Genomic DNA, 22,232 nt, shown 5'->3' on the forward strand with positions numbered 1-22,232 from the left:
TGTTTCGAGAAAAACGCATTTGAAGTTTTACGTGAGCGCCGGAGTGGACGGTTGTTGCCCATGCATTTGCCGCTACTCAAACGCCTATAACTTGGGGAATTTTACGAATTTCAACAAATCCTTCTAAACACGTATTCCTAAAAGATTGAACATTCGAAAAACGAAATAAAAAAAAAATCGACATTTAGACCAGAACCTCCCCTTAACCCTTAACTGATATCCTGGGGTCGCTCGTGACCCGAAGCACCCACAGTTCGATGTACAATTTTCCGTTGTCTAAGTTGGTAAACTGAATTTCTAATTAATTTTAAAACAACAGTTTAACTTTCTACGCTTCTATTATTTTCTACATTACCTAAGAACAAAATATTCACAGTGGTTGCTCTACTATCCACTTTACAAATTTCTATGTCCTTTTTTATTTGGGGTCTGCCACGACCCCAGTATACCAGTCACGTTTGCCAAACACAGTATACCAGTTAAGAGTTAAGGCGGCTGGCCAGCCGGCAGTGGATGCAAAGATCATACGTTCGAGTCCCATTGCCCTATGATCCCCTTTCGCTCCTACAATTCGGTGGAACAAATCGCGAGCAACATCCCCGCGGGGACTCTGAGCGGACTTTGCTCGCGAGCAAATGACGCGTCGCGACGCAACGACCCGCCAGGGTGCATCGCGATTGCCCGGCGACGCTTAAAGGGAAACGACACAGTCGCTGCTCTAATTGCGAGTAACTGCCGCTCGCAAACTTTCCACGAGCCTGGCGCGCACGTGACTCGCACAATGCGGACGTCCCTGCGCGGCTGGCCGGTCCGTTCCGCGTCTCCCGGCCGGCGATCCAAGACAAACACCATCCCCGATTCCTCCGCGATCCAGATCGATCGTCCCGCGGATACGTACAAACGGCAGCGGATCGTTGGCGGAGCCCCGGAGAGAATCCCGGCGCGCGGTCCGGCGATCACCGCGTCCACGCGTGTTGCCGCGGCTGCACACGTGTACAGGTGCACGCACACGTGCAGGCGTGCGCACGTTTGCGCGCGCGGACGTGTCGCGGCGGCATCGATCCACCCTGCCGAGCGGCCAGTTCCAGCCCCGCACCCTCGTTTGCCCTGCTGGTCCGTTCGTTTCGTTCCTGGGTGCCGCGATCAAAACCTACTCCCCTACGAGCCGTGCCCACCCCTCCACCGAGCAGCCTGGGCTTTATCAGTGTTTTGTTCCGGAGGCGCGAGCGCCGATAAAGCTTGCCCGCCTAAACGAGCCACCCGCTTCTCCGCCCTCGCCCCTTCCTTCCCCACGTTTTCTCAGGGGCCTCGAGTTCGTTTTTCCTCCGCGACGATAAGACGGGTAGGAGGACAGTTGGACAGTTAGACAGGAGGGTGTTTCACTCTCCAGATATTGGTCGTTCAAGGTCGCGGAATGCCGTTCCACCCGGGTTTAACCCTCGGCTATATACCCCTGTCCAATTAAGTCGGGACCCTCCTCGGATCCAGGATAGTGGAGGTCATGCCCGGTGCGATTCGTACGAATCCTTTCGAGCGTCGAGCGCGTCGACCACGATGGAGTATCCCGCGAACATGGTGCATGGTTGAGGACCGAGGGGGTGGCCTCCCCCTGGCGAAAGGACGGAGAAGTTAGTATAACAAGGTCCTTTCTCGTTAGCATTAAGGTCTGCGCACACATATCCGTTCCGTGGCAGTTCCGTGGTCGTGGCAGGTATCGGTGGCTTGTTTTGGAATGGAGCAGCGCACACCTGTCAGTTCCGTGAAATTCGACGGTCTCTCTGTGCCTGGCTGTTCAGGGCCGTGAGGGTCAGTGGTGAAAAATATCGTTCGCGTGCTTTACAACGGAACAGCGCACACTTGTCCGTAGTCACGGCTGTCGGCAGATGTCAGTGTAGGACCCCTGTTTTAGTGTGAGACTGAGATTTGGTTGCCAACGATATTTTGAGAATTTGGACTGACGGAGCACTGAAATCACGGATAGGTGAAAGGGACGACCTTTTTCTATGACCGTGAGAGGTTCTCGGGTCGAAGCACCGCGCGCTTCGGGGGTCCTAGACCCTGGAGTCATAAAGACGAGGACAGCGATAGGCCATAAGGAGAGTATTTTAGGTGCCCGTCTCCGATCATTTTGATTTTTGGATATGTTATAGAGGACCGAAAAATAAGAAGTACGTGTTTTTTTATTTTTCCCAGTTTTCATATCTGGGGGGTGAAAACTGCGTTCAAAGTTAGGGTTGAAAATCATTTTTGTGGATTTTTGAAAATCTGGTAAGTCAGTCATATTTAGCATTCAAAGACACAAAATTCGTCCATTTACACTATTCCCCTATCTCTAATAGTTCTCGAGATATTCCACAAAACTGATTTTTCAACCCTTAACTTTGAACGCAGCTTTCACCCCGCAAATATGAAAACAGGGAAAAATAAAAAAACACGTATTTCTTATTTTTCGGTCCTCTATAACATATCCAAAATTCAAAATGATCGGAGGCGGGCACCTAAAATACTCTCCTTGTCAGTAATGAAAATGGGAAGTTCTATAATTAATATTAGGTCTCCATACAAATACCACTTCTAGCTTCTAAAAAAAAATCACGTCGTTTGGACCAATTTTAGAAATGTTACTCTGTTTTGAGGGGTGTACGAATACTTTCGTCGCCTACTGGCTGAGAGAACGGTACAGCAGGCTCGCAGAAACGACTGAACTGGGACTGATCGAGCCAGAGCAGGCCTCCTACACAGTTGTCAAGCAGGGCCGGCGCGAGGAAGGTTGGCGCCCGTTGTGCGAGAAAATTTTTGCAGCTGTTTTTTATTCAATACGTTCTGTCTTCACGAGGTACAATAAAAAAATATATTTACATTTTGTTTATGTAGGAGTTTGATCCCTTTATTACGAAGTGCGCGATATAGTTTTTTAGCGCCCCCTTGTGCGGCGCATAACTTGCACAATGTGTTCCGCCGGCTCTGGTTGTCAGTGAAATTAGGAACACCGCACGGACACGAAACGGATGCGGAACTGACGCGGAACGGATATTCGCAGTGCGCAGACTTTTCCTCCTAGGGCTCGCGGCAGACCGCCTTTTTCCGTTCGCCTTCCTTTGCGGAGGACGTTAACAAGGGGAGCACGCCTTGTTGGATTGTTGGTAACACAAAAATGAATTTGGTTACGTATGAGAACCGCTGACAAAAGCAATAAACCAGAGGCCAGCGGGCCCATGGGTCTGTTAGGGAATCCTTATTCCAACTGCAAGGGTAAGAGACAGAACGCAGGCCTGTCCCTTTTCAAGTGGACAACGGACTTTTCGAATTGCCTTTGCGTTTCCTCTTCGCTTCGAGGCTTGCCTTCAGCACGATACGACGTCCTTCCGAGCTGAGTAAAATAAACTAGAGTTTACAAAGAATATACTGTTTTACAGTTTATTTCATAACCCATTTCCAATACGCCTCCCTCGCGCGAGATTTAAGGAACTCTCTGCACGTCCTCGGGCGAAAGGGGAACGCTGCCTTTAACGACATTATCGCTGCCAGTAGAAACAGTCCCTAGCTGGGGGGGTGCCTGAAGAAACGCGCAGGAGATATCGGGGCCTGGCCTGTCGTCGATATCGCGAGGAGAGGACCGCCAAAGTGTTCCCCGGGGGTGCGCTCGATTTCACGATCGATTGGAAAAGTTGGCCGGGAAGCTGTAAGAGGAGCCCGTAATCAAACTCGAGCCGTCTCCCTCGCAGCCGGGCGAACTTCTCTGCCGACATATTTTCACTTAATTACTTTCCCGGGGCGGCTGTCGCCGGGTATCGCCGGGTTTCTCCGCAACTTTCTCGGCGAAAGGAAGCTCGCGGACGTGGATAATCGCGGCGAGGACACTTTGCAACTCACGCCTCGCGGAATGATCGACGACTCCACCTTCCCAGCGCGGGCAACAGATCTTTAGAACAGGTAGCCTGACCCAAATAAGCGTCGCGCTACATTATCCTTATTGCCGACGGTTTATAATTATCCAACCTGCCCGCAAACCCCCCGGCATTTCTCCGCCGCGCGCGAGTTCGGAGGAAACCTCCCCCGCGACATCAGCCCCCGAGGTGAACGCGGAATAATTCACTCCGGGCTGCTGGAACCGAACCAAACAATTATCGCCGCGAACCGTATTGCAGCACGTCGAAGCGAATTCAACCGGGAGTTAATTAAAAGAACGCCCGAGATCGCCGGTCTTTTTTGGGAAGCAAGCGTTATCGGCGCGGGAGGCTAAGCTCCGTTCTGTAGGCACTAGGCGTTTGGGAACGGCCTGCGGTGCGAAAGGCACATAGGTGGCGCCCCAATAAGGGTTATGCTTAGGAGGCCGAAAAGAGGCGAATGTGTATGATTTTTTTTTGAAAAAGCGGAAGCATATATTTTTACAGAATTTTTTGCAATTAAAGGAGCAACGTTTAGAGAACATTTGGTAATTTTTTTGTAGAAAAATATTCACCAAATATACCTCCGTTTTTTTCGCAATCACTGCAAAACGAAAGAGGAATTATTAGTCTACCTGCGCGCAGAAAAGGTTTATGACGCGCTCTACCTTTTCGGCTGTAAAATCCTTAATTTCGCGAATTTTGCCATAAACCAAACGGCATTTTACTGGGGAAGGGTGGTACTTTCGGAAAATGCAATAAAAAATCGATTTTTCGACTGCCTAGTCCCCTTGAGGGGGTATTTTACCCAAAAATTCTATTTTTTTTTGTTTGATTTTCAAATATTTTAGGGTTTCGAAAATATGTCTCTGAAATATTAAGGTGAAATTCGAAAAACTCCCAGAGTTATAGGGGCTTAAGGCCGCAGCGTGGCCGGCAGTCGTTCCCTCGACCCTTGTATCTAAAGAGGCTATGACTGCCAGCAGAGAAGAGAGAGCTGCTAAACATGATTTTTTTGAAGTTCAGGAAGGTTTCCTCTACGGTCCTGGTATACCAGATCAGGGATAAGTTACAGAAATTAGTTGTTATCTGCCGCAACTTCAGTCCTACAGGTCGTACTGCATGAAAAACTTTAAACGCGTTTTTCTCGAAACAATTTTTTTAGATCTGGCGTACATTTTTCTCAAAAACTACTGGACCGATTGAGCTAAAATTTCACACACATTCAGAGTGAACCTGTACCTATAGCCGGAACTAGAATTATATCAATAGTTTTAATACAACCTCCCCCACACCGTGTTTTAGCTCAAGAAAAGTCGAAAAATCAAATATAAATTTTCAAACAGCTGCGATTTCGGTAACAATGTCCGGACTTGGTTACATCTAGTTCAGGCGATAACTACACTCATATAGATTAAAAAAATCTTTGGTACTTTCGCTTCAGATGACCAGGACGGTCGCAATTCGTGCGCCCGACGGGGCCGGTTTTCGATGACATAACCTTCACTTCGGCGTGTAACTTGTACAAATTTCAAAATAACGCATTCCAAAAATTTGTGTCGATAGTTCAAACGCTACTAAATACGTGTGCAAAACCTCTGCGCTGTAGGTGCGGTAGGTTTTCCAGAATTAATTTCCAAATATCACCTTCAGAAACGAGTGTCTAGACTACCCCCTTAAGGCGGCTGGCCAGCACGCTGTGAATCCGAAGATCCTGGGGGTTCGAGTCCCATCGCCCGAGGTTCCATTTTTCGCTTACACTTTCTTGGCCTCGATTATTTCCTCACGAAGAGCAGACGCATTGCATGGAACTATTTCGCTACAAACGAATGTTCGCCCACGGTGTGACTTGTACGTTAACCCAGGACAATAAGGGCGGAAAGTTTGACGCGTGCAGGCCGCAATTAGTTTCCGCGAGAATTCGCGCATCGATGGTCGAGAGTCAATAACGACGTCACAGCCGGTCGTCGGCAGTAACCATTATCAGCGACGCCCCGTTTCCTCCTCGCCGTAGCGGGCAATCAATCAGTATACATATTTAGAGAGGGTACGCGTGACATTGTTCCCGCGATCGAGCTTCGTGTGCAGTAATTAATCGCGTGTCGCGCGCCGCCGACCGCGCTTCTTCAAACATTCAAGGCAACTTCTCCGAACAGGTACGTCTGGATCCCATTTCGAGCCGCGCACCGAACAACTGCCCCGGCACGGAAATGGAATACAGTTATTAGCGTTAGAACTCGGCAGCTCGATACGTCCCAGAGAGCCGAGGAGATCCACGGGGAAGAGGAAGGAGCGCATCGGAGGCGGAAGCGCGCTGGGGAGGGCACGGATCAATCAATCTCATCGACGCTCGACCGAGAACTGCCAGCTGGTCGCAGTGTAAATGATCATTAATTCGATTGACCCGACGAAAACGAGTTCGAGGCCCGAATGAAAAGGTTACTCGGCGCGTTGCCTCGCGTATACCCAGGTGGGTATGTAAGCGTCCGCCCGCGCCAACACAGGCGCACCCCTTGACATGGATTTCGCTTGATTGATTGCGAGTGGCTGTTCTTTATCGCTCTACCGCGCACAGTGGGGAAAATCTCGCGATTTTATGGCCAAAGCCACAAAAATAAATTTTTCAACTCGACGAAATAAATGCATACGTCAGCTGAAGAACTAATGTCAGTGTCGAATTTATGTTCGCGCGAGGTTAGACCGATCGCAAAGAATTAATGCAGATTTTTAAATTGTTTCGAACACTTATATTGCGTTATCCAAAGATCTGAAAATAATTTCAAGGCATGGATTGGATTTCTGGTGGTGCGTGAGATATCTTTTTGTCCTCGAAATAATTATGTTTCGGGTTTTAACACGCAATTTATGCAATTTTTAAAGTAGCGTTTTAGAAATAAACTTTTCATATAAGAATCAATTTTCAATACATAAAATATACTCCCTCTCATTTAAGAAGGAACCTGCCGACCGATGAGTTTAGACCGGTTTTGCGCAGGTTGACGCTGATTGGTGCCGGGAGAAGCCACTATTGGCTGTACCCCCACCAACGCTTTTCCGGAGCCAATGAGCTCACTCCACGTGCGCGGAACGGGTTCCTTCTTAAATGATACGGAGAATAGTTATCAATCCCGTAACACCCTGCAATGATTTTCATTCCTATTTTATGTTCGACTATTTTCATTCTATAAGTACAATTATTAATTGCTAATAGTTGCTAATCTTGTAATTATATGCATTTTTTTAAACGCGATCCAGTGTGTCTTGTCTAACGTACGACTTAACTGTGACCGAGACTGGTTCACACATTATACACTACAAACCTTTTTATTCTTTTTTAAACGATTTTGTTCAGCTTCGATCCTCTGTTTGATTGTTTGTATTATGTATGTTTGTTAACCCTTCTGCTATGCCCTGCTGCACTGTAGCAGAGGCATGCTCTAACAAAGAAAGAACTGTATAAATATAAATAATAATAAAATCATTATCGTTCGCAATTTTTGTAACTGCTGTTTCTCGGATAATATAGTTTCTCATACATCAGAACGTAAAACAGCCGAATTTTATATATTAAAAATAAGTTTTGCGGTTTCGACCACGAAAATGGATATATAGTTCTTCAATTCACATTTGCATTAAATTTGTAAAATTCGAAATTTTCATTTCTGCACTTTTGGCCGTAAAATCGCAAATCTTCCCCACCGCGCGACTGGCGGTGAATCCCGCGGTTCCTCCCGGAAAGTGTGTTCCACCCGCGAACCGTCAGCTGCCGTTTTCTCGCGAAATCTACCGCGAGACCGACGGATGCCACGTGACGCTTCGAAACGTCCGAAACGCGGCATCCGTCAGTGTCTGAGCTGACGCTGGTGGGCTGCGGGACGCTAACGAGATCGCCCTTAGGCTAAAGACATCGCCATTAGCAGCGCGGTGATTGTTATTAGGGGTGCGCTCGATCGGCTAGGGCGCAGGGCTAGGAGGGTTGGGGCGAGAGCGGGCGGGATTTTGGACGGCAGTCAAATGGAAGGGTGGCGGCATAAATACAGTTTTATGGAGGGATCGTTAGCGAGGGATAACGGCGTTATCGCGAGCGTAATCGCAGTGACGGGCCGGCTTGCGAGCGCTCGCGTTGGATCCCGGCGCTGGCGCCGTGTCAACGGTAGGCTCCGTTCCGCCTAGATTGCGCGGAGCACGTCCGATGCAAGGGTGCATTTAGCTGGGGGTGACGTCACCGCTGCGATAGACACCGGTATCGGTCTCACGGTTGCCACAGCCGCCGTTACGCCAATGCCTCGAATTCGGATCGTTAGCGACGATGAAAATGACACCTCCGTCCGCTCTCGTGCGCCCATCGTCCGCACGCTGCCAGCCGGCTCTCGCCTCAAAGCTCCCCTTGATTTTATCAACCCATAAATCCTTGTTAACGGACCGTCTGGAGCGTCACCAGATATCTCAGCCTGCTGATCCCGTCCGCCCTTCCCGCGTCCACCTACGGCGAGGATCCCGCGAAAGGGGGACCTGACTCGGGAGCGTGCGTCGCTGAGGATCCGATTAGCGCGACGGATCCACCGGGTGGCTCCGGTTCGGGGGAAAATCCTTGGGAATCGTGGCGCGCGGTATCCGGCGGCTTATCGAACGAGGTAAAACGTTCGACGGAGTGTATCTGCGGTTACGCCAATGGCTCACCGTGTAAACGGGCCATTAGTGCTCGTGACAACGACACGTCCCCGCGGCTCCGCCGTCTACCTTAACCGCCGTGCGGTTAACCTTTCCAAGCCCACCGGCGTAATTATAAAGCAATGCCGCGACATCGTTGTTCTATTTAGAGGGTCGCTGCGCCAGATCAGGGAATCGCATCTGCCGCATACGCGGGCATACTTTATTTAACAATGCGCTCGTCCCAACTCCGTCGGGTCCACCAAGGCATCTCTGTTCGTCGGTTGCGACCGGTCGCTTCGAAACCGTCCATGCGATCTTCGGCTTCGAGAATTTCCCTTCCACCGTCCGGAGGACGAAGCTTCCACGCAGAGGCGATTGGGCGAGGCAGAACAGTGAAGCAGGAAGAAAGAGTCTCCCACGCGACAAAGAGCGAAACGCGGAGACTGTCGTCCTCGGTGACGTGGCTGACGAATCGGCCGAGAGTTCGGCTGGGAATGGCGTCGTTCCCTGGCAAACCGAAGGTAACACGCGACGCGTGCCCATAGGGGTAGATCTCCGATGGCTGCGCGAACAGAGACCGAGATACCCGCTGCGGGCACGACGGATATCCACTTGAAAGAGGAAAAGGAAGGCGGTTGGAGAGGGTGGGCAGGGGAGGCAGCTCCGCAATTTTCCGCTGCATCGCCGTTTTTATTCCGCCGTGACATCGTCCCTCCACCCACCCCCTCCGTCGAATCATCCACTGGCTGCTCCGCGGCCACCTTTCTCCCTTCTCCGCCGCCTCGCCTGGTCCCTTTTGCGCCGCGCGAGCATCTTCGACTGGTTGATGGATCGTTTCTGAATCAATCTTCCCCCACAGAGGGAGTAAATCTGCCCCTGAATGCGGCCTCCAGCGCGACACCTCGTTGGAAAAACGCGGTTGCCTCCCCTCGCGTTTGTCACAGTATTTCTCCGTGCGAATTTGTCCCGGCTCGCTGGGAAGCCTCGCGGACCATCTCGTTCTCCATGTCGCGAGCTGACGCCGCTGGAACGTCCTGGCCTTTGTCGACGATTAAATTATTCAGTAGGCGACAAACCCGGGGACCATAGTCGCGAAGCAGTCTTGGTAACGCGATGATAGATCGGGAATCGCACTGTTCGCGCTAGCAGGCGATCTTGGAAGTCTCGATGACCCAGTAATCTTTACCGGCTCGAGCGCCTCCGAAATTGAAGAGTCGAGCGGAAAGTTCGGAGCGGATGGATCAGCAGGGGTTTAAGGAAAGTTCCCGGGAAGCGGTTGAACGTCGTTGCCAATAAAAATTGGCCGCCTTTGGTGCTCCCAAGGCTTTCATGCCGCGGAAGGAAGCTGGGTCTCGGAGGAGCGGCGTTGTTGCATCGGAGAAGCGTTATTGTTCGAATAGATATCCGGCTGGTTGGCTAGTAGCCATTTCTTCTCCGCGGGCTGGCTGGGGAGCGCGAGGAGGGTAAGCACCCTCGATTAATGGCCCACCTCCGAGTCAATGGGATGCGAAATTGCTTCCCGACGGAGAGGACTCGGTCGTCTCCAGGTCGCCGCAATCATCGCAGATTCAACTACAACTAGATCGCCTGATCGCGCGGAATTAATCGGTAAATAACTGGAGGGTTGAGCGGGCTCGCGGTGAATGCGAGAAGACCGTTCGTTTCGCTCGCTCGGTATCGAGGAAGAGGAGGAAGAACGCCGAGGTAAAGACAGCCCCCGACTGAGAAAATCGTTGGTGCGGAGCGCGTTTGAGGACTCGACGCGGCGGGGCGATTAACGCTTGTCTCTCGCGGAGGAAAGAAGCTGGAACACCGCAGCGGTATTGTGGAGCTGCTCGCGTCCCTCTCGAGTTTACATCATTTATTCAGAGGCTCGTATCAAGTGCGCCGTGCTCGGGAAGCGTTCCACTTGACGCTCGGAAACGGCTCCTTGATGACGAGGAATCCGTGAAGAAAGCCGCGCTCCGGTCCAACTGGAAGAGCTGCGCTCAAAGGGAGAGAAGCGCGCCGCAGAATCGGCGAGCAGCACGGCGCGGAGATGGAATTCGAAGGAGACCAGCTGTCCCGGTTTCAGCGGACCCGTCGGACGACTACGGCATTACGTTGGAAGGGGTTGCCTCGGGAGATATTTGAGGCGCGACGGGCCAAATCTTTCGTCGTAGCGGCCACCGAGGATCCCGGCCAATAATCGGATCTGCATAATGGACGAATTGGATCCGAAGAAAGCGGATTAAGTCGACCCCCGGGCAGCGGACGGTGGTTGGCGGAATGGCGCGGGGCCAGCCGAGCCTCTCCCTCCGTCAGGAAGTCACGACTATCTCTATTAAATTCCTGCCGCGCATAATAACGCGCCCGCGATAGAATAATTTCATTCCACCGAACTCGCGAAGAAAGTTCCGGCCAGCGAGCCCAACGGAAAGGGGATTAAAACGGGGATCCTTGCAGAACTAGGAAAAACACTCCTCTGATAGAGTTTGCCTGCTCGATGACCCACCGTCGATTGGGTTACCCTCACCTTGTTCCTTTTACGAAAACCTTCTCCAGGAACACTCCCTCCGACAGAGGACCAAGGAGCAATTGCGCGTTCGGGACGTGGCTGGAACGGAAACGTCGAGGCAGCCAAGCGCCCAGGCACCTGTCGATCGCGGTTAGGCTCGATTAGCTTGAAACACAGTCGAGCTCTCGACTGGGGCTTCGAAACGCGGGACAGGGCCAGCGGGACTGCATTATGCGACTCGCTTCTGGCCTGACGTCAACCAGTGCTGTGCTTCTTGCTTGCAAGCGGGTGGGACAGCGACGAAAAGCTCGGGCGAAAAGTGAATTGTCAACGGTCTGGATGAAGCGAGACAGGCGAGAACACGCCTGCTAAACCCGTGCCTTCGGAAGGACGTTCCGGCACGTCCGCCAGCGAAATGGCCATTCGGAGACGGGCTCCATCGATCATCGCTGAGACACGAGCGCAAGTTCTATCCTCTGGGAGGAATTGAAACGCTCCGGGGCCCGGTGGAGTGGAGAGCAAACGACGGGCAGAGGCACGGTCGATGTTCCATCGAGACGATAGAGATCGTCGGGGGGCAAACGGTCCGAAAGAGGGGTAGGAAGAAACTGCAGGACGAAAAGTTGCAGGAGTTTTATTGGCCGCGTTTCCTCCCTCGCCTCTTTCCTTGGACCAAGTTCAACAGTGGCTGGAAAGAGGGGAGCAGTCGAGCAGCTGACGGGTTAACGCAGTTCATTTGGGAGCTTCCAGGAAACTCGACCTTCGAAATTTTCTACCGTTCCTTCCTCCACCGCGGCTCCCTTTTAGCCGCTGCTCTGGATCCTCGGGTCCCAGCGCTACCACCCTTGCAACTCCGGCTCGATTCTCTCAACAGCGAAGCAGCCAATTAAGGTGCCTCCATCAGGCAAAGTAATCCCATCGATTGATTTCGCCTTCGTCTCCCAGCGACCGCCTCGATAACGAAACGTACTTTCTACTCAACAGGTGTCACAGAAGACGATCCGAGTGCCGCCCAAAGGATTGGAACTTTCGCTGCGACGCGCGTTGGGCTCGCGATTGAAAGAGGTTCAGGAGACGTGCTCGCGATGAAATTCGGTTCAGTCGCGTGGCTCGCGCGTCCATCCCAGTGGCGGTGAGTAACGGCGTAGGACTCCGCCCGATCGATCAGATCGCGGAGAATTTATAGCGAGGGAAAATAAAAAGGGTACGACTATTTCAGCACGGGAGGATAGGCGCGATGTCTTGGTTCTTCCCGCAAAACAGATACCGTTACTAATAATAGGCTGGGGCACTCGCGCGACGCGGTGCATACGGAAACGCAGCTGTGGGAATGGCGGAGGAAGATCACTCACATGTAGCGGCGAGAAGCTGCGGTAGGTACTTCTTCCAGAACGTGCACTGCCTCACTCTAGGCCCGCTGCCGATTTCGGAGCTGTTCGTGTCCAGGGTCAGGTACTCCTTCTTCGCGGCGGTGTGCGGCGGCCAGTAAGGTGGTTCCCGCGCCCCAGGGTCGCCCACGTTCGGGTCCCTAACGTCAACGGTAGCTGGTTAACTATTTCGACCACCCCTTCTTCCTCCGTGACCGGTGGCTAAGTGCTAACCGACGGCACAGAGGAAGCGTTTCACCTTCGCTTCAGAGACTTACCCTGATTTGGCAAAGTTCGCCCAGTATCTCATCATCCTCTTAGACAGATTCACCTCCTCCTCTGTGTAGCCCCTCGACGGGTCCAGCGGCTCGCCGAAGATGTAGCTGATCTCGTCCGCGTGCATCACGCCCGTCCACCTTGGCCAGGGATTGTTCGCGGACCTGCGTGGGACAGGCGGCGTGAGAAGGCAGAGTTCGTTAGGCGAGCAAGAGCCTTCGAACCAGGAGACAGGGGCTTTAAGGGGTTATACCTAGCGCTCCTTCTCGAGAATGCTTTCTCGAGAAATTTTGTAATTGCTTATTTCTTATTTCTCGGGAAACGCTGTAATTTCTCGAGGAACTTAAGTCTAGGAAAAATATTGTAAATCTCATTTATTTTCGTAAATGAATGCATTACTAGTTAATCGCGAACGTATGAACATATCTATAATTTATAATGCATCTTATTAATAATATTAGAACCTATATGAATTCCAATAGAAAATCACAGTACAGAAGATTCGATATTATTAACTGCTGAAGGTGCTCTTAAATTCGTATTTAAAAATTTAGAAAAATTGTATACTGAATTGAGTACCTAATGAGTTTCTTGTGGCTATTAAAGATGAAATATAGAAAAGAGGAGATAAGACTACTGTATCCTGTATAAAATTTTTGCACGATCCAGAATTTCTTCCAAAAGGATCAAAAGACGTATTTTTTCATTTTACAGCCAAGTCAAAATATAAGAGTAACAGATTTTGCCACAAAAAAGAAATAAATTCGCTGACGCTACATTAGACGCATTGTGCTGTTTAAAAATAAATTTTAAAACCAAAAAGTAACGTTGCGTTTTGTAAAAATTTTGTATTAAATAAATAAATTTACCAATTATATTTAATATCTATTTTTTCATTTACACAAGTTTCGCATAAATTAGACAGGAATAATCATTTAGTTAAAGTTTTCTTGTGTTTTTGATAAATATTATCAACATTGTACCAAAAATATAATTTTTGCAATATTTTCTTCAATTTCTCGAGAATTCTCAAGAAATATCATCTCATTTCTGATTTCTCGAGAAACAAAAAATATCGAGAAATCAGGAACACTAGTTATACCTAGTCACGAGGCCGAGAAAATGCGAATGTTTGTGAATTTCTGTTGAAAAAGCGGAAGCTTGTATTTCCACAGAACTCTTTGCACTTAAAACAGCAACATTTAAAGAACATTCGGTAATTTCTTTGTAGAAAAATACGTTCATAATAAAATTGCAACAGACATCCAAGAATTTTCCTAGACTTTCCGCGCAAAAATCAGGACTTCAACTTTAAATAGCCGCCATATTGTTTTAAATGAATATTTCGGAAATTCCCTTCGCGAATCACGGGATACATTAATATACTAACGAAATCTTTTTTGTTTCTTGATTTTAGAGAATCCGGTTCCGAATGGCAGTGCTCAACCGCAATGCCACTTTTTAAAAAGACATCTTGGATTGTCGCTTGTAATTTTATTATAAACGTAAATATTTTCGTACCAAAAAATTACCAAATGTTCTTTAAACGTTGCTCTATTAAGCGCAAAAAGTTCTGCGAAAATATATACTTCCACGATTTAAAAAAAAAATTCATATACATTCGCCTCTTTTCGGCCTCCTGATTACTTAGGTACAACCCCTTAAAGGTCGTCGCGCATTTTGGCGAAGCGCGGCAATCCGAAGAGAAAAGTCAATAAGCAATTGATGACCAAAGCGGAGCGACCATTAATTAATTACTACCAATTTCTTCGATTCGCCTCGCTTGGGTGCAAGCAGTCTGCGTCTATTTTTCCATAAGAAAACGACTTATCGCGAGTGGATGGAGTGTAACGAAGTTACAAAGACAACAGAGAGAGCAGTGAGCTGCGGACCAGGGTGCGATGAATCTGGGGATTCTCACCTGTGCTTGTAATAGTACATGTAGACGGTGTTGTTGCCCGTGTCGGCGTACCGCCCGGCGAACTCGTTCACGTTGCAAGTGAACTGGTAGTCGCCGACGATCTTGTCCAGGGCGTTTCGATTCACGTGTGGGTCGTCCGGGTGCATCCAGTCGGTGTACTCGTAGATGATCGCGTGCCTGCCGATCTGGCTGACGTACGGGTTCAGCTCGGAAATGGCGCTGATGTATTGCTCGCGGCTGACCTTCACGTCCTCGGTGCCGTCGATGCGGAACAGCTCGGTGAGGTAGTAGATAATGAAGTAGAATCCCTCCTCGGTGTTGGAGCCCATCAGGATGTTGGCCTTCTTAAAGGACGTGGTGGCCAGCGAGCGCTGCGGCGTTTCGTCGAGGAACGCACCGTCGATCACGGGGACGAACGGGAACTCGCAGATGCCCAGCGTGCCCCACTCGTTCTTCACCAGCTCGACCGGGTCCTTGAGCAGCAGGCAATCGGTCACCTCCTGGAGGTTGTTGGGGTCGTGCGGGCAGCCGACCGACTCCGCGAGCCTGATGCCGCGCACGATCGACTCCTCGCGCGAGATGATCGCCCAGGGTGCCGTCGGCGAGCCGGACTGCATGATGGCTTGGCTGAAGAGGTGCCTGAAACGCAGACGAGCGGCGTTGGGGTGGCTCTGCGAGCAGCGGCGCGCGTGCTTGCCTCGGAATGTAAAAAGCTCCATAGTTTTTTTTTTATTTATTTTTTTTGCGAGCGGTAGCGTAGTAGATAGCGTCAGACACGATAATGCCAAAGCAGATTATGACAAAAGGAGAAAAGGTATGCACCTTGACAGAGGCGAAAGTAGGTGCATAGAAACGGATACGGCGCCCGCGCTCTCTCCGAACAGGGTCACGTTCTCAGGATTTCCGCCGAACGCAGCGATATTGTCGCGGACCCACTGTAGGGCCATCATCTGATCGAACAGACCGGCGTTCCCAGGTACGTCCGACGTCCCGAAGTAGAGGAAACCCAGGCTGGCCACTCGATATTGCATCGAGACCAGAATCACGTTCTCCTCCGACACCAGGGTTTTGTGATCGTAAACGTCGAGGGTCGCCGATCCGGAGTAAAAGCCACCTACAAGGATGTCGCGCGATTCCATCTCTCTTCTCTCTCTATTTCTCTCTCGTTCTCCCTCGAACGGAAAACCACCGCCACCCAAACAAGACTACACCGGGACAACCAACTACACACACAATGCCCCACCCCACCCCGGCACTTTCGGTTCTCGTTTTATGCTTTAATCAGCTCGCTTCGAAGGTGGATGTTTTAGCTCCTTTTCGAATCACGCTTATTTCGCGAACCTTCTCAAAGGAGTTGCACGGGTTCCTTGCGAATTGCCGACGGGAAACCAGAAGGCCAGGCGTGTCCAAGCTTTTGCTCTCGGAGCAAACCAAGCCAAGTGGTATCTCTTCTATCCTTAGACACTCGCGCTATGACGCACAGTGGTTTAATTCGCCAAACAGCTGGCCAGAATGCAATTTTCGAAGTATAAAACAGCGTTTTGCTACTGTGGCACGTTTGTTGTATACATTGCAATGTAACAAATACTGTTTGAAAAATTAAAATACAGTAAGCAGTTATTATTATATAAACCTTCAAAGTTGGCTTAATTTCTTGGTCCTTAATGTCTTGATGTTTCTATCATTTTTAATGTATCGCACAAAGTTTCATTGAAGGAATTCATTTGTGAAATGTTTTACCATTAAAATGTGTGTTATAAACATTAAATTTGCATAGCAGCGGCCGAAAATATTTGTACATTTACCCGTGTATTTCCCTTCCCAATATATCGTGCATCTTAGTCCTCCCTTAATAAGGAACGAGGAAAAAAGTAGTGTTATACGCTTTTATACGCAAAGAGAAGAAATTCTTCGTTTCAAGTACACTGTCTAGAAGGATATGCAACTGAAAAATTTTGCTATAATTTGCTACCCTATAAGATATTTACATTTAAACTGGTTAAGAGGGTCTTCTACAGTTATAGACAATCTTTTGCATTCTCCGGAATTTTTTTATAACGAAACTCTGAAATTTCTTCCGTGACGTTTTTCTTTACATGTATTTGTTCCTTTTTCAACAATACTTACAAATTTTTACAGTGAGAAATAATCGAAATTGGTGGCAGTACAGAGCCTCGTATGAAAAGGGTGTACCGAAAGGATATTCTCATTGCTCTCATAAAATCTCAAGATCTACTTAACCGATTTCATTCAAATTTGGTGCGTATCTTCGATACACATGTTGCTATAGCCCGCACTAGAATGAAGTCAAGATTATTATTTTTTTCTACTTTTCTTCACTCTGGAAATGTTAACAAAAATTTCGAAAATTGGTATTTCAACTTCAAAATACCACTTTTTCTACGAAAAAAATACGTGAAAGACAATATTTATGCAAGCGGTATTACATCATCCATTATGAATTTTATATTTTCGATGACACATTTGATATCAGCGACCACGAAAACTCTGAAGTACTAAGTGTCTGTTAAATTTGATATTTTTTTCAGGTACTCGACCACCATTTGTTTTCTTTTCGCAATTTTGACTGCAGCTTCTGAATCAGCGACCTCGAGAACCTTTGTACACCAATTTTTGTACAAATCGGAAGATGCCTTCATATTTTGGCCAGCTTTTTGGCGAATTAGACCATTGTGCGCCACTATCTCCAGCATTTCACGGCTGCTGCTCTCGCCTTCGCTCGCAAGCACCGGGGTTGGACACGCCTGCGGGAGATGCAGGCGTCTGTGACGCTTCGAACTGACCCGACGCTGCGTCGACCACCTGCTCGAGATCTCGCGACCAAAATCACTCGATTGAAATGACAAAGCATCAGTTTTCTCGGGCGTTTCGGAAACATATCGAACCCGAAAATTCTGATTGTAATGAAGCTCCGTACGATTGTAGAGCATGTCGGAGTATGTAAAAAACGATTTTTTTTTCTGCGGAAAAACACTCCGAGGGGGTGAAATCAGCCCTCAAATTTTCAGCGATTTTTCGTCGTTCGAGTATAACTTTGTAACGGTGCGAGGTAGAAGAAAACCGTAAATGGACAAAATGTTCAGTGTTTGATGCCGTATAAAGGGCTACAAAAGAAATGTTTGTACGTCCAAGAATTTATAAATAAATTAAAATTTTCGTTATTTTAAATACAATTTCTAACCGTGAGGGTTGGGGACGATCTTTTTCCGTGTAAAAGTTATAATTCGCAATGGTTTACTAAAATGTAAAAGGAAAAAATTTTGGTTCATTTGTTTACAAAAATTCTCCGCCTTTGTCCATATTACTACCATCTGCCACTTGACAATCGAGGATTTAATTTATTTATAAATTCTTGGACGTACAAACATTTCTTTTGCAGCGCGTTATACGACATCAAACACTGAACATTTTATCCATTTACGGTTTTCTTCTACCTCGCACCGTTACAAAGTTACACTCGAAAGACGAAAAATCGCTGAAAAATTCGGGGGCTGATTTATTTCACCCCCTCGGAGTGTTTTTCCGCAGAAAAAAAATCGTTTCTTACATACTCCGACATGCTCTACAATCGTACGGAGTTTCATCACAATCAGAATGTTCGGGTTCGATACGTTTCCTTGCAAGAAGAGCAGTGCGCGCGACAGAGCGTCGAGCGGTTTCCGACCGGGGAGCCGCGTCTGAGAACATCCGAAAGTAGCACACCCCGCGGCGAAACGAAGCGTTCCTCGCTACCAACAAGTGAGGGAGCATCTGCGAAAGAGCCGTAGTCCCGTGGTGACAAAGGGCTCCGCTCCCGATTGCCACGGTAGTCCGCCTAGTCTAAGGATCGAAGGGAACAGGTGTCAGCTGGAACTCACCACCGAATATCCATACCATAACAGCGGCACTGGTAGGCCTAGGCCGTGGCGCGACCACGTTCACGTAAAGGCAATCCTCGCTGAGCGGCGTGTTCGGATTCCACATAGTCGCGCCGGCGAAATCCCCGAACACCGTGTCCAGAATCTGCACGCAGCTATTCGGCAGCGCGGTGGCGTTCAGTATCCCCGACCACCGTTCCGCCGGCCTCGGGTGCCGGAACCTCAGGGGTCCTGCAACAGAATCCCGCGTCCCGTTCGTCTCCTCCGCATGTACGCCACTTCCAAACGATTCCAGCTCTACCGGATAGCCTCACCACCGCCGAATCTGAGCGGCCGATGCTACCGAGCATCCAGCGATTCCCGTCGAGAGACGGGAGCATGGGCCGCGAACAAAGAGAGAGAGAGAGAGACGCTCTACGGGGAGGGTGGATAAGAGAGTGGACGGCGAACTAGGTACTAAACACGTCTCTCCGGTGAGGAGGTTAATCGCCGGGTCTGCGAAAGCGGGTATAGACCGAGTAGGTGGAACCTACCGAGAGGTTTCTGCGCGTAAGGGATCCCGAACCAGGCGTCGACCTCCTTTCCCGTGGTGGCAGTCATGGTCTTACCCCTGACCTTGCCCTTCCTGGTGTGAACCACCAGCGGATCGTCGTTGGAATTGAGGGCGGCCGGTCTTGGCAGCTCCTCGCTGGTTCTGAAAGCCTTCGCGTCCTCGCGCGACATGTCCGCGTGGTGCCTGCTCCGATGGGACGGCGAGCACCAGCAGGCCTGCAGCTGCAGCAACACCGTCAGGCTCAGCACCACCAGGGCCTCGATTTTCGTCAAGGAACTTCGCTTTCTTGGCATCGTGTCCTCGCCTGAAACACCGTCACCCTAGCTGGGTCCTTGCGCTAGCCTCCTCCGCGTCGAGAGGCTCGCGGGAGCGTAGACCGGCGGCCCAAGGGGCTCGGAGATTCTACGGGTCTACCGATCCACTCGAGCCGTGCAAATTGACGGTAACTAGTGATTCCGTGCTTAAAAGCAAGCGTAATTATCCGAGCGCCTTCAGAGGCGAAATGCACTCGGAGAATAGAGCCGACGTTCCCGAGCAAGAGGAGAGCACTTTAATGCCTCCCGCGTTAAACGGTCTCGTCGGCTCGTTCCGATGGAAACGAGCCCTTTGTGCGGAGCAGATCGCTCGGAAACGATTGTTACTTTCTTGAGGCGAGGCTCGCCGGGGACTGGATTCGGTCTGCGATCGATTCGCGCCGCCATTCGACTAATTGGAAACGGCGTTGGCCTTTGTTCGGGCGCGTGTACCGCGACGCGTTCACCTATCCCATTCAACCGTCGCGTTTCCACCGTTTGCTCGGCTAATTAAGCTCGTCTATCGCGGAATCGATTCTCGCCTGGAATTTTCGCCACGCTCGCGTACCGCTCAACGATTCTTCGCCGCGATTCAGAGGCTCCTGCCCTCCGCCGTCGGTTCTCCCCGATCCCGCGAATCCTCTCGAAACCCGACCGTCCGTCGAAGGATCTTTCTCTCCGGAGGAGAGGGACAGAGCATCGCCGGTGCGCTTCCCCATCCCCCACGCATTAGAAGGAAATATATCGCACAGTTCTACACGAAGGTCCGCGTTGATTGGTCATTTCCTTCTACGTGTTCCGTCTGTGTGGAGCGGTGGTCACGCGCGATCACGCGCAGCGTCGAGGTGTTACACGCGGAAGCGCTCGTGAGAGAACACAGAGCGTATTAGTGTCATCAGGAATGACAATTTATTGCCCAGCGCTGGCTGCCCCCGCTAATTAACTCCGTGGGGAAGGAAATCACCTGGTCGTCACGAGCCCGCTGCTAACTCCGCAGCCACCGCGCGCCGCGAGACAATAGGTAACCGAGACGCATCCGCAGCTTCTTCCCGCGGCTCCTCCGTCTCGAAAGGAGCATTAACAGAAACCCCGACGCGGTCGTTTACCGTCGGTTTTGCTCCATCGAGACACGTCACTCACCGGAACTCTCGGGTGGACGGAAAGTCGCCAGCGGCGCCTCGCAGAATCCCCGTTTCCAGTCTCGAGTACCCTAAGGCTCCGGTTCTCGCACGATCACTGCGTCGCACTTGCCGCGGTCCCAGCGTAGGGAGCCAGGAAGGAGCTCGACGATACTACGCGAGCTGCCTTTGCGTCGAGGCATAGGCAGACACAGAGGCCGCGACGCGGAACCGTCGTAAAAAGTTAGTTGCCCCCCTTGTCGCGGTGGCAGCATCATGCAACAACGCACGATAACCCACGAGAGTTTCGATGACCGTCGCTCGGCAGCTCGTTAACGGAGTTGCCCGCTCTCCGTCCATCCACCTCCATCGAATTTTCCTTCGGACTCCGCTCCGCTCCGCCGCCATTTCCTCGGTCCCTAATCGAGAGATATAAAAAGACAACTGGGTCAGCCGTGTTTCGCGCGAGTCCCGCGAGCCGACTGGAAACCAGGCTCGCGATGACGACGAGCGCCGAGAGCGAACAGAAGGGACGATAATTGCACGGCGAAAATTAGCGCGGACGTAGGGCGCGGGGAATCGGGAGTGGCCGATGGAGGAAGACGACGCTGGACAGACTCGTTTCTGCCTCGAAATTCAATTAGCCCGCGGGTACTTTGACGAAGAAAATAGGGTGGAGGTTGCAGAGAGAGGCGGTGGGACGGGCTGCTCTTCCCCTTTGCGGCTGGCTCTATCTCCTTTCCTTTTTTCCTTCGAGCTGCGCGCTCCTTCGGGACAACTGGACATCGAAGCTGGCAGCGACTACTCGCCCCAGAGACCCGCGGTTTATCCTGGCTCTGATCGATACAGCCGTACCCCTCTCTCTCTCTCCTTTATTTATGCTCTTTTGCCAGCCTCTTGCTGTGTTCCTGGGGATTCCCGTTCCGCTACTCGCGCGACCGTGTTCGGTTTGCGATACACTCGTCGGGAGTTCTTCGAGCACCCTCCACGCTGCTGTATCACGGCAATCGAGGCCTCCTCTGGACCAGTCGGATCGAAGGAAAAGCGCTCGGATGTAGAGGCTCTGCCTCCGAACGGCACGATTGTTTTCCATTTCGAATGGCGGTTTCGAGGAGTTGTTCCGAGGGACGCTGGGCTATTTCCGATGGTTCCGGATGACTTGGAACGGTAGCGGGCGATTGGAGTCGACCAGCGATCGCGGGGCACGGCCGCAGGCTGCCGCCGGCATCCAGGTGAATCGGAGGCGAATCCAGAGCGAGGCAATAACGCGGCGTGCGGCGTACGTCGGTCAATAAACAGGGGCCCACTCGATTACGAACGCGCGCCGTGTAACGAGTAATTCCCTGGAGCGTCCCGGAAAATGCAGCCACCGTGTGCTGGCCCAGGCGCGTGCAAATCGAGTCGGTCGATTCAGCTTTGTCGCGCTACCCTAGCGACCTGACAGATACCCGGCTCGAAATTACCGATCCGTCGGATCGAACGCCGCGGGAGACGGCGAAACGAGGGGAATCGAAAAAGAACGCCGATGGTTACCTCTGTTGCATCGACGTGGAAAGCGGGAGGAAGTGACGGAACAACGGTAAAGTTAGAACGTAAGAGCAGAAGAAAGGCGAAGAGAAAGATTGATAGATTAAGAATTAAAGTCGTATTTAACTCTAGCGCATGAATTATTCGTTTTGAAAAAATTGCAGTTGGTCGGAATAGCGAAGAGAATAGTGAAAGGTAGTTTTTTCAACTGTTTTGTTTAAGCCTGCGATGCAAATTTAAAAATCCCGTTTGTAGATTTAAG

At 50.4% G+C, this 22,232-nt stretch overlaps 1 protein-coding gene across 7 annotated transcripts in view; it reads right to left on the reverse strand.

Annotated features, from left to right (window-relative positions):
* Positions 1-22,232, reverse strand: part of LOC143369569 (acetylcholinesterase) — an 85,731-nt gene that overhangs the window by 12,365 nt on the left and 51,134 nt on the right. For 5 of the 7 annotated variants that reach the window (XM_076813672.1, XM_076813669.1, XM_076813668.1 and 2 more), the window contains 6 exons: positions 19,013-19,336; positions 18,480-18,710; positions 15,424-15,715; positions 14,602-15,240; positions 12,683-12,844; positions 12,390-12,565 (listed from right to left, as the gene is read on the reverse strand). In XM_076813672.1, the coding sequence (XP_076669787.1) occupies positions 12,390-12,565; positions 12,683-12,844; positions 14,602-15,240; positions 15,424-15,715; positions 18,480-18,710; positions 19,013-19,325 (1,813 nt within the window). In that variant the 5' untranslated portion in view covers positions 19,326-19,336. Of the gene's footprint in view, positions 1-12,389; positions 12,566-12,678; positions 12,845-14,601; positions 15,241-15,423; positions 15,716-18,479; positions 18,711-19,012; positions 19,337-20,465; positions 20,603-22,232 lie in introns of those variants that run through there. The other 2 variants (XM_076813674.1, XM_076813675.1) reach the window with 2 other exon arrangements.

This window comes from Andrena cerasifolii, chromosome 6, assembly GCF_050908995.1.
Source record: "Andrena cerasifolii isolate SP2316 chromosome 6, iyAndCera1_principal, whole genome shotgun sequence".
NCBI lineage: Eukaryota > Metazoa > Arthropoda > Insecta > Hymenoptera > Andrenidae > Andrena > Andrena cerasifolii.